The sequence below is a fragment of the Olea europaea genome, chromosome 14 (assembly GCF_002742605.1).
Source record: "Olea europaea var. sylvestris chromosome 14, O_europaea_v1, whole genome shotgun sequence".
In the NCBI taxonomy this organism is placed as follows: Eukaryota; Viridiplantae; Streptophyta; class Magnoliopsida; order Lamiales; family Oleaceae; genus Olea; species Olea europaea.
This window is the reverse complement of record NC_036250.1, coordinates 4,329,740-4,341,954: the sequence shown is the minus strand read 5'-3', so window position 1 is coordinate 4,341,954 and position 12,215 is coordinate 4,329,740. Positions and strand designations below refer to the sequence as shown.

General features: G+C 33.4%; 1 protein-coding gene across 1 annotated transcript; it reads left to right on the top strand.

Moving 5' to 3' along the window:
* The first annotated feature begins 7,290 nt into the window (after positions 1 to 7,290).
* LOC111408846 (protein EXORDIUM-like) lies at positions 7,291 to 8,408 on the top strand. Its single transcript, XM_023038656.1, has one exon. It carries the CDS (start codon positions 7,369 to 7,371, stop codon positions 8,296 to 8,298), a length of 930 nt encoding a protein of 309 aa, XP_022894424.1. The 5' UTR covers positions 7,291 to 7,368; the 3' UTR covers positions 8,299 to 8,408.
* Positions 8,409 to 12,215: the final 3,807 nt, after the last annotated feature.

Below are 12,215 nucleotides of genomic sequence, written 5' to 3'. Positions count from 1 at the left end.
TAAAATGTAGATCAAATTGATTAACTTGGCTTAGGCTAGAAATTAGAAATAGAAAAATCATATTTTAAGTTTGGGCTAAATTAATTAGTTAACAAATTCATTTAAAAAATAAAATAATTTGGTTTATTTAAGATAAATATTTAAAAAATTAGGGCGATTAGGTTTTTATTCGGTTATTCGATTCTAGGTCTACAACTGAGAATTGAATCAAATCTATCGATTTTTGATACAGATATTCCGTTCATATATTTAATTTAAAAAGAATTGTTCGATTCGGTTCAGTTCAGTCTAGTTCGGTTCGAGAGTTTCATCCAACCCTAAACACGATAATATTATGAAATTTCGATAAAGAGCCTAGTACTTCTTCTGAAGCAATTTATGCAATAGTCTTCTTTTATTTTAAAGAGGAAAGAAGAATTATTTTTGCTAACTCAATTTGCCAGGAAAAAAAATTTACTAACTCAATTGTTTAAAATTTAATGAAAAATAACATGTTATAAAATTGAGGAGAAAGGAATTAAGAACAAAAGAATAGAGAAAACAATTAGAAGAGAATTAAAGAAAATGTAACTTATTATAACTGTGAGTGACCCTCATCTAGGGATGTCAATTAGGTTTGCCGACTCAGGCCGTCCATGACTCGGCTCGACATTCAGTGAAATCGAGCCAAAGCTCGAGCCGAGTCCCATTTTGAGGTTTCGGGTTGTGTGGTTCGCTAGCTCAGGCTCGGGCATTAAAAAAAAAAACTGAACAAAGGCAGCTGCCTTTCATAAAGCAACCGAGTGCCATAAAAAAAAAAAAATAAAGAAGAAGAGAGAGAATATCGCTCGGGCTCGGCTCACTAAGGCTCGAGCTTTCGGGCCAAAGCCTTTTTTTTGCCGATCTTTTGCTCGGCTTGGACTTGAAAAAAGCTCGCTTAATTTTATTCTAGTCGAGTCCAAGCCTTGAATTTCAGCTCGCGAGCTGACTCGATTCGACTCGTTGACATCTCTACCTTTATCCATGGAGATTCAGTAAAAGTAATAATATAAACAAAACTACGTACTTGTAAAGTAGAAAAGTCATACGCGGCCTCCATTTATTTTCATTCCATTACATTTCATTTTTCTCTTTCCTATTTTTAATCATACAATCTTCCATAAAATAATATTACACATAAATCGAAACTTTTCCTTATTTTCAACCCCTCTCTTTTCATAAAAACAATATTCCACCCATTTTTATTTTCGCAAAATGGGGCCAATGTCATTCATCATTATCTATATATAACAATATTGAGGTTTTTTATTTTTTTATTTTTTTATTTTTTTATAATGTAAATCAAATTAGCGACAGAATTATTCCATACAAAAACAAAGTTGGAAATTTTGAAGTAAATAACAATAGAATATTTGTTGTTGCTTTGCAAACAAAGCAATGAGTCAATAAAATTATTCCTATATGAATTCTTAAAAAATTCATAAACAATTACCACTAGAATAGGAATAGCGATGGAGCACGCTGTCACTAGGAATCGAAATTCTTGTAATCTTGTTTGCTAAATAGAAACAGAATACTCCAATGCGAATTCATCACTAATTATCGAAATTTAAGAGTCCGTCGAAAAATTACTGACCCGACTTTGAAATTTTTCGACGGAATAAATTGGCCTACCACGAAATTTAGTAGTTACAAAAGATTTTAGCAAAATATAATTTAATACAAGTTAAATTACTGAAAATAGGATAATTTTATGATTTATCATTTTAGGGATTGAAATTTCTTGATCTAATTGACTCTCTTGAGGTTGAAGATGATGACTTCAACATATGTTCAAACTTGACTTGAATCTAATTTTGATCAATATTGTTAAAGGAATCAGCGTAATTTTTTTTAATGTAATTCAAATTAGTAACAAATTTATTTCGTAATCTTCATGGTTGTTTAGCATTTAGACCAGTTGCCGCTAATTTGTAACACATTTATATATTGTAAAAAGTTATGATCGATGAATGAATTGTTAAATCTACAGGGTATTTATCAAAGCAATTTGTTACAGAACATGTCGTCTTGAGGGAAGGAAATTTTCTTTGCAAAATAGAAATGGAAAATTCAATTGTTAGTTATTAGACGGTCGAAAAATTATTGATCTGAATTTTACCTTCAAGATTGTCAACATACATTAGAGTATCATCACCAATGCTACATATTTGGAAATGAGCACTAAAGGACCACATTTCCATCTCTGACGAAACATATTTTGGTAGTAAAAAAGGTGGCGACAATTGGTATTTTTTTTTTTTTTCCAATTTTCAGAACTTAATATGGTACAAATAAAAAAAAGAAGAAGGGAAAGCTACTAAATCAAAATATATAAAATATTTAATAATTTTTCAATTATCTTTAACATATTATCCTAAAACATGCTTTTGTTTTGATTTGTTGATTATTTCTCAATTGTGATGAAAAGCAATCTTATTTTCTAATTTCTTAAAGTTCATTAAAATATTTATAACGTTAACTAAAATGATATCATCTCTAAATGGGAAAAAAATGTATATCTTGCAATTTGCAAATAAGAAAGAAAAAATTTAAATATATTAATTAAATAACAATTTCGAAAAAAGGGGTAAAGTTATATACACACACACATCGATAGAGGTAATATTCACACCATATATTTGATTAATCTTCTCACCTTTTAGTTTTAATAACGATTCTCAATTTTTGCTCATTTTAAAGATTGTCCCCGTTTTTTTTTTTTTTTTTTTCAACTTTTATATTGTTGCTTATCTTGCGAATTTAAAAATATGAGGGGACAATAAGTCTTTTTACTTCTTAACAATTTTTTTTGACCGTTATCAAGGATAAGATATGTTCATTAATAGATGTTTAGGATAAAAATATGATAAAAAAGTTATAAAAAAAATACGAAAATGAGGAAAAATTAGGGACATTCACAAAAATGTGGTGTTAATATACTTACCTTTGTGAAAAAGTAAATCTCAAAAGAGGTTTCTCTAATTTTAAAATGAGATGGAGCAACTTTGTCATTCTTCTAAACTTCATTGGACGTTTACGACATTAACCCTTTAATTTATATTGGGCTGGATCCGATTTTAGGCTGTTTTTTCTGCCCGTTTGTTTTCTGAATATTTCAACCCTTATCCATGTTCGGCCCATATAGCCTTGACAGTATTCATTGGGCCCTTTGAGCTGTTGTTACCCTTCTGAAAATCCGAAAGAACAAGAAAGGGATAAAATATTTTATAAATTTGACTGAAACCCATTGAAATTCCTTTATGTATGAATGAAATTAGAAAGGGAAAGTAAGATTTATTTTGAATTTTGCGTGAGAGTGAAGGGTGTTGAGAATTAGAAACTCTAATTCTACTATTAATAGGGATAAAATTGCAAAAAGATTTAGATACAAACACATGCAAAAATTATAGACGTTCATTTCAATTTGAGATCATATTCTCTTTCGTTGTTGTAATAATTCACTGTGATTGAAAAAATAAAATTATAAGATAAAATTGTATATAGTATTTTCTATAACACATTTCTATCTTTTTGATGGTTATGCCAAAATCTTAACGACGGTTCCCTATTTACAGTACAAATTAGAGCAAAATCAAAATTATACGTATAAAATTCCTAAACTGGCTTTGACGATCCTTTTTTTTTTTTTTTTTACTGTCCCCTATCTTTATACAAGCAAACTTTATCATATTCCATTGACATTATTGTAGTTTTAATAAAATCATTTGTTGAAATTTATTTTTTAGCAAGTCTAAGTAAGGTCAAGATTCTTCTTCTATTTCCCGCTTCTAATTAGAAAGAAACGAGAAGACAGAAATTAAGGATTAAGATACTTCTTTCAATTCCACGACTCCTTGAAAACAACTATTGAATGATCTTTCTTAGGATTGAAGATGAAAGAGCATTCGTTGGAGGCCGTGAGCGTGTCTTGGAGCCATCCCATTAGCAAAAACTTATCATGTTAGTGAAATGAATTCGAGTTTCATTTGGGGGGAATGATACAAAAAAAAGAGTGATAGATAATAGAGATATTTGCATTTCTTCGTTAAAATACTCTCTAGCAAATGTCGACTACTCTAGGTGTATGGTTGTTCATTTGTTTCATAATTTAAAAAGAAGGACCAAATCGTAACAAAATCATGAAACTAACAACTAAAATGTTGAATTTATAAAATTCAAGGACTAAAATTCTACATTTCAAAACTTTTAACGTTATAAGAGCAGTGACTTGGATTTTGATTCATATGCACATTACATGTCCCATTCATCACTTTATCTACAGAAGAATGCACTGAATTTGGGCGACCTAAATCTTGGGTTTCTCTTTTTCATGAAAAAAGTGCAATTCATTGAGAACCCATGCTAAAGTGGGGGCAATGCACCATATCACTTTCGTATGGTCAATCAGCGAAGCCCATGAAATTTGTATTAACTAGACAAGTACATTACAAGGCATCTAAGGGAGCAAAGTAGGCGACAATACGCTTTGGCCCCTTGCATTAAGCTCGTATAAAACCAACACAACCAAACAATTTCTTGAAAAGACTAAAAAATAAATATATCTATGAAATATGAAACTAGATCGACGATCTAAAAATTAGTCGCACTCATTGGTCACACATTATCATGACATGATGTAGAAATGTTCAAGACTTTTCCAAAATTATACTGGTTCAGCTTCACAATTTTAAGGGTGAGGGAGACTTGGACCATGTCTTATCAACTTTGATCGTTAAACATATTGGAACATTATGTCACTATTTGGTGGGGAATTAAAATCAAACTTTAATCGAATTTTGATAAATTTAATAAAAAAAGCGTGGTTTAAAAATTGTGGATCCCATAAATTATGTAATTAAATTGCTGTTGACTAAAAATTCAATTGTTCAAAACCCTCCCAAGGTATACCTAAATTAGTTGACTGGCAGCCCCTCGGGGCACATCCAAGTTGGCGGAACAATCACATTGGGGGCTCTGGAACCAAGCGTGGGGAGTTCGATTCCTGGAAAGCACAACTTGAAAAGCAAAATTTATCTTGGAAGGCAAGTTGCTATAAGGCAGTGAAGATGCTCCCTTTGGAGAAGCAGTAAAAGCCGTGTGGGAACCTGGGAACCAACAAGGGCACATCCCGCGATTTACCTCTCTAAGCTGCTGAGGGGTCGGAGGTTCAGGGACGAGGATATAGTCTGGTGCAAGTTGGAACACCTCGTTAAAAAAAAAAAAAAATTAGTTGACTGGCTACTGGGCTGTTGCAGGCATATAGGGTTGCACCAGACCTAATTAATGCATACAAAAATTAAGCCCTTATGTGGTACAAATTAAAATTAAAATTTTAATCTAAGTTAAAGTCAACAACTAATTTGAACCCACAATTTTTCAAATATATTTTAATAAATTTTATCAAAATTTACTAAAAATCTGATTTTAATTCCTACCAAACATGGGCTAAATGATTGGTCAAGCAATGTTTGCAGAAAAAGTAACAATGCAGCCATATCCAGTGGTGATATAGAAAACTCCCATCAAACACGGTGAGAGTGATGAGTTTTCATCACCCTAATCGGGGTTTCAGGTCATTGTACTGGATGCAAAACAAAATAAAATCATATATAACAATGCAATTATATGCTAGAATCTAGCCAATTTTTAATATTATCTTTGATGCTATTACTAAGCATTTTAGCCTCGGGTTCCCTCAAATACATACAAGTTTAGGATAGGATGATGCAAAATAGACTATTATAAATTTTTTGAATATTTATAGAGCTCTGACTTCTTAAACAATAAGAAAAATTCAATCGTTAATTCTAACTTATTGTTCAATTAGAAAGTTAGACACAACATTCGAAAAGGGACATGTGGGTCTCCAACATTTCAATTTAGTTGCACAATCAATTTCTAAAGAAGAATGACACCATCGAGGGACGAACTTAGGATTAGATCCAAGATCTAACTACAAAATTTCAAGCCTGGCAAATATACGGAAAAAAAAATTTACACATAAAAAACTGTTTTTATAAAAAAAAAAAAATGAAAAATGCCTTTCAAAAAAAAAAAAAATATTTCTTGGGCCTCGGGGGGGACTACAGCCTAAGTCAGTCCCCCTACATCCGTCCCTGACACCATTGAAATAAATTCTATAAAATGTGTTGTTGAATGTATAATTATTCCATTTGTAGATAAAATGGTTTTACAGAATTGCACCAGAAATTTCATATTGTGATAAAAAAAAAAAAAAGTCAAAAAATACCCAACCCCCCATTATGTTTTATTTGTTGGCTTTCTATGAAATGCAATTCTGTACCTGTAGAATTATTCTTAAATATATATACATACTCGAATGGAATGGACTTGAGCTTTTCTTTGATATATGAACATTTGATGCATTATTTAGGTCTTAATGTGGTCGATTGTGGGTGGGTAGTAGCGGTGATAGGCTGGTCTTGATTTGGTGGGGATTATGAGGTGGAATGGATGAGTGAGGTTGGGGAAGAAGACAAATTTTTCTTACTTTTTAAAATTTTGTAAACTGTAAATCTATTTGTAATTTTTGAAAAAATTTAAGATTTCAGCTACCATTATTCCATTGTTTTTTTATTAAGTTGCTTCGTTTTTTGTGTTTATTTAGAAAGATGCCGAATTTTTCATTTTGCATGGCTTTGACAATGGAAATGAGAAGAATGAGTTTTGTTATATATTTTTCAAAGCATGAGAATTCTGATGTTAAAAAAGGTCAAGGATAAACTAATAACAGTTTATAAAGATTGAGGACGAAAGTGAAAATTTCCCATCTTTAATCTTATCCAAACTATAATAAAAGCGAGAAGTTTTCTTAACATAAAAGGGTAAAGATTAGCTAGGTAGGGCCTCTATGAATTCGACAGCTGTGAGGAAATAGCTTGATCCAGCTGGAATAAACCCACCCCTCACTTCACACGAGAATTTTGTGTTGTCACGCGTTATGACTTTGGATACTCTTTGCCAACTGGACTGTCCCTCCACCCGCTTTCCAATGATCACTTACTGTCCTATAACCCTCCACCCTGTCAAATTTTCTGCACTTTTTCCCTCTTCTATCCTTCCAATTCAAATCTCTATTCATATAGCTGATGGGTGTTTTGGTAAATACACAAAGAACCCACTTTTGGTCCAAGATGCCTAAGCTGTAATACATTTTGTCCTTTAGTTTTAGTGGACCGTTGGATCCCCCACTTTCTCAGCCAACGCGCAAATGAATTGAATTTGAACCCATTTCAGTTTGTATAAATACCTTCTTCTCCACACCTATTTCACCATCTCGAATCACCAAAACAAACACACTTTCTCAGTGTCTCTTCCAGTCTTCAAATGGCTTCTTTTATTGTTAAGCTTTTCGTCCTAATTTCTCTTTTCAATGTGTGTTTTGCTTCAAGAATGCTTACCTCTTTGGTTCAAAACCAGCTCTTGAAATACCACAAAGGCCCACTTCTCGGTGGCAAGATTTCTGTAAATCTCATATGGTATGGCAAGTTCAAACCATCCCAAAGAGCTATTGTAGCTGATTTCATTACCTCTCTGTCAGCTCCGACCACCGCCAAAAGTCAACCATCGGTTGCCGCCTGGTGGAAGACCACCGAGAAATACTACCATTTGGTGAACTCTAAGAAATCCTCTACTCTCGCACTGTATTTGGGTAAACAAGTACTCGTAGAAAGTTACTCGCTCGGAAAATCGCTCACACAGAAACAAATTGTTCAGTTAGCATCAAAGGGCGAGCAGAAGAATGCAATTAACGTTGTTCTTACATCCTCGGATGTAAACGTTGATGGATTCTGCTTCAACCGGTGTGGATCTCACGGTTCCAAAAGTACCCTTGTGAAAGGGAAAAATGACAAATTTGCCTACATCTGGGTTGGCAACTCGGAAACTCAGTGTCCTGGATACTGTGCATGGCCATTCCATCAGCCCATTTACGGCCCACAAAGCCCACCATTAGTTGCGCCCAACAACGATGTGGGCCTGGACGGTATGGTTATGAACTTGGCTAGCCTTTTAGCTGGAACTGCAACCAACCCATTTGGAAATGGGTACTATCAAGGCCCATCTACTGCACCATTGGAGGCTGCCTCGGCCTGTCCAGGAATCTATGCTAAAGGGGCTTACCCGGGTTATGCTGGGGACTTGTTGGTGGACCCTACTACTGGAGCTAGCTACAATGCGCATGGTGCTAATGGAAGGAAGTACTTGCTTCCTGCACTATACGATCCTTCCACTTCTAAATGCTCCACTTTGGTATAATTATATAGAGCGTACTGTAATTCATTGATTCGTTCATTTTTTGCCTATGGAAGCAAATTTACTTGCTTTTGTTTTTCGAATGCATTTTGGAATTAGTCTATTGCTCTTCATTAATGAAAATTTGTTGGTGCAAATACATTAAAAACTCGATATAATCATAATATTGGACTCGAAAATTTATTCCGTTTGAGAAGTTATTAATACATTGATAAATAAATAATTTATAAATAGACTACGAGAAAGTTTGACTCAAATGTACCTCTTTCGAAAACATTATGTGCCCCCATTTAATTCTTATTATTCGGCTACAAAAATGAAAAATATAATCATTATTCACCACCTCAAGTCATCATATTTGACGTTCTATTTCTTGTATGGTTATGTAACAATCATATTTTCATTTTCATTCTTACAAAAATGGGTACCAAACGGGGTCTATATTGTAGTCTTGAATGGTTACTTTCTACAAAATGGAAAAAATATCCCAATTCCTTGTTTGATCTTCACTATTTTTAAAATGTAATTTTCTCATTTATTTTCAATAAAATATATTACATGTAAATTCAAAATACATTTTTAGCAAAAAATGGGATTCAAACAGGCTCTTAATATGTTATATGCTAGTCGAGATTTGATGTCCAAAATTAGCCATCCAACTTGCTTTCCACTCAATGATTCATTGATATATCATTTTACCCTTATTTTAAACACAAAACGGTAGTGAGAAAAAAGTTTATTTTAAACATAAAATGGTAGTGAGAGAAAAATTAGACATAGTAATTTAAAGTGATGTGCTAATGAATCATTGATTGACAGTAAGTTGGACATTCAATTTTAAACAACAATTCCCAACTCGCTATATGCATTATCAAAATTAAAGATGATGTTGAGTTTGTATTGAGTACAAAGAAAAAGCAAGCAACTTTAGGTGCATATTTAAAAAAATAAAAGAAAATCAATTTGAAAAATAAAATTTGTCAAGTAAAAATTTCCTTGATATGTATTATAGAAAAATTATGTATCTTAAACTTCCAGTATTTTTAGACCAAAGTTGAACACGATTTAGAGAGAGGATCATATAAACCAGGAAGCAAATATTATTTTCCATTGACACCATTGGCATTGTAGCTTGCACCAGTCTTAGGGTCCACCAGCAAGTCCCCAGCATAACCTGGGCAGGCCCTTTAGCATAGACCCCACGCCCAGGACAGGCCGAGGCTGCCTCCAATGGAGCACTAGATGGACCGTGGTAGTACTAAATGGGCTAGTGGCTCTCACAGCTAACTAAAAGGCTAGCCAAGTTAATAAGTAGGAAAATTTCATATACATAAGATATTAAGTATGATTAATTTCAAAAAAAAAAAAGAAGTTAAAATTTCAAAAATTAGATATAAATTAAATTTTATTTATGAAATAATTAATTTAAAATATATTTTATTAATTAAATATATTAAGATCACAATTTCATATAGTTTGATCACAAATTATCGAATTAAATGATCACAAATTATTTCTTGTTCACAAATAAAAAATTTTATGGCTCACAAAATCTTTCACAATCATAAATTAAAAATTTTATAAATCACAATTTATTCATCGATTACAAATAAAAAATTTATAGGTCACTATTATTTGTAAGTCACAAGTTGCAAATTTTATAAATCACAATTTATTACATGATTACAAATTATCAAATTATTGGTCACAAATTAACAAATTTTTAGATCACATTAACCAATTTATTTATCACAATTTATATATATTTCATTTTATCACATATTGTTTATTGGTCACATATCAACCAATTTATTAGTCACAATCAACTAAATAATTTGTGACTACTGCCAGACCTTGGGACCACCACCTCACGGTCTTTACCACTGCCTTCAGCAGCATCGTCGCCAATACCACTACCACCACAGCCACTTCAAGCAAACCAGCATCCACCAGCAAAATCATCACTACTTTACAACCACCGCAATGGTATTGATGACGACAAATAATTGGTTACAACCACCACCGGGCGTCACTTCACCATCACTACAAAACCACCACCTTCTCACCACCAACACCACTGATTCGGCCTGGCCACTGACGCCACCACTACAACAAGCATTCAATCTCTACAAGAAGTCCACACTACAACCACAATCCTCACCCAAAGTTGCAGCAGCTGACACCATCACAGCCTATGTAACCAATGATTTAGCACTAAAACATATCACACGCAAACAAAAAGAAACACGGATTGCACATAAATAAAGAAACACAGAGAAAGAATGTTGTCGCGTGCTACCAACGCAAGAAGTAACACTGTCGTTGCGTGGCCTCTCGAGCTTGTTGCTACTGTTGGATGCTGCCATCAAGATCATCGTCGTTGCTACGTGCTACAAATGAGATCGTCGTCACTGCTTTGTGTTACCAACAGTCGTCACTTTGTGCTACAATGCTACCTGGCCTCTCACCGTGCATTTGTTGTCGATATGCAACACTACTAGAGAGATAACAAAGAAAGAGATAAAGAGAGAAGGGAGAACCATAGAATGCTATGGAAATATATAGGGTTTGAAAGTGTGGTTGGTTGGATAGGGTATGTTAATTAATTTAATTTTATAATATTATTATTAATACTTTGAATTTTAATTATATCTGATTTTTGAAAAGAAAAAAGCTTGTAACTCTTAATTATGAATCGAGATCTTGAAAACACTTAGTATATGTAATTTGTTGACCTCGTTTTCCATTAGTGTGACATGGACAATAGATACCGGACTCGCTCGTGTACGCTTAAGCAAATTTCAAAATGTATGGACAGAATGCTAGTCGATAATACTCCAAATTTGGACGTGAGAAAAGCTATATAACACGAATCAAATATATATATTCGGGCTCCGCCAATATATTTAGAGAACGACCGTGTTATAATAACCAATGTTCAACAACTTTACTAAAGCTAGATAATCTTAACTCATAAAAACAAGTGTATAATTAGCAAGAGAGAAAACAAACAGTAGCTTAAAATATATTGATTTGCACTAGTCTTCAAATGATATATGGAGAAGGTATTTATAGTGTTACGAATGAAATGGTGTCCATTGGATGAAAATCCACATTGGCCAATCTCCTTAGCCGAAACATACAATCATTGACATCAATTTGAACTTTCTAGCTTTTGGCACATTTAATGCTCTTACAAAGAACAATTGCCATATTGCCTAAACTGACAAGACTAGACATTCTACTAATTACAAAGGTCCCATCAATCATTTCAAAAGGATTTTATGCATAAATACAGAATCCTCATGTGTGGATTGTCACTTGCTATAGTTAGGCTTCGGGGCTTGGTCTTTAACATAGGCATGCTTCGGTGAGTACGGCTTCGGCACTTTGGATCTATAAATTCCAATGGTCCTCGTGGCTTCATCTTAAGGGCTTCAGTAGGTCAACGATGTGAAGCCTATAGGGCGAGGCATAACAATAGTCCAATAATTGACCAATGGGCCTTGGTGGGCCTGCCATGTGGAGCCACGTGTGGCGAGACCTAACAATAGTCCTCTAAATCTATGTACAGTTATTCATATCATATGTAGACTTCAATATTTAGTCGACAACGATAATAATATCCCCAAGTCCAAGTATGGATATTTATATCATGATTGGAGTTAAAATTTATTTTGGGCCGAGGCACGATAATGCTGAACTCCTGAGGTTCTTTTGTCTTAAAGATATTGAAATTATAAAGGAAAAGAAGGATGAACAGAAGGTCCATTTATTTTGGACCGAGGTAGTATAATGCTGAACTATCGAGGCTCCTTATTTTAAGATTTGACCTTGATAGTGGTGTCAATGATTTGATATTTTTGCATATTTTCAAGAAAAGACAGCTGAAGTGTTTCGACTTTCAATACATGTACAGT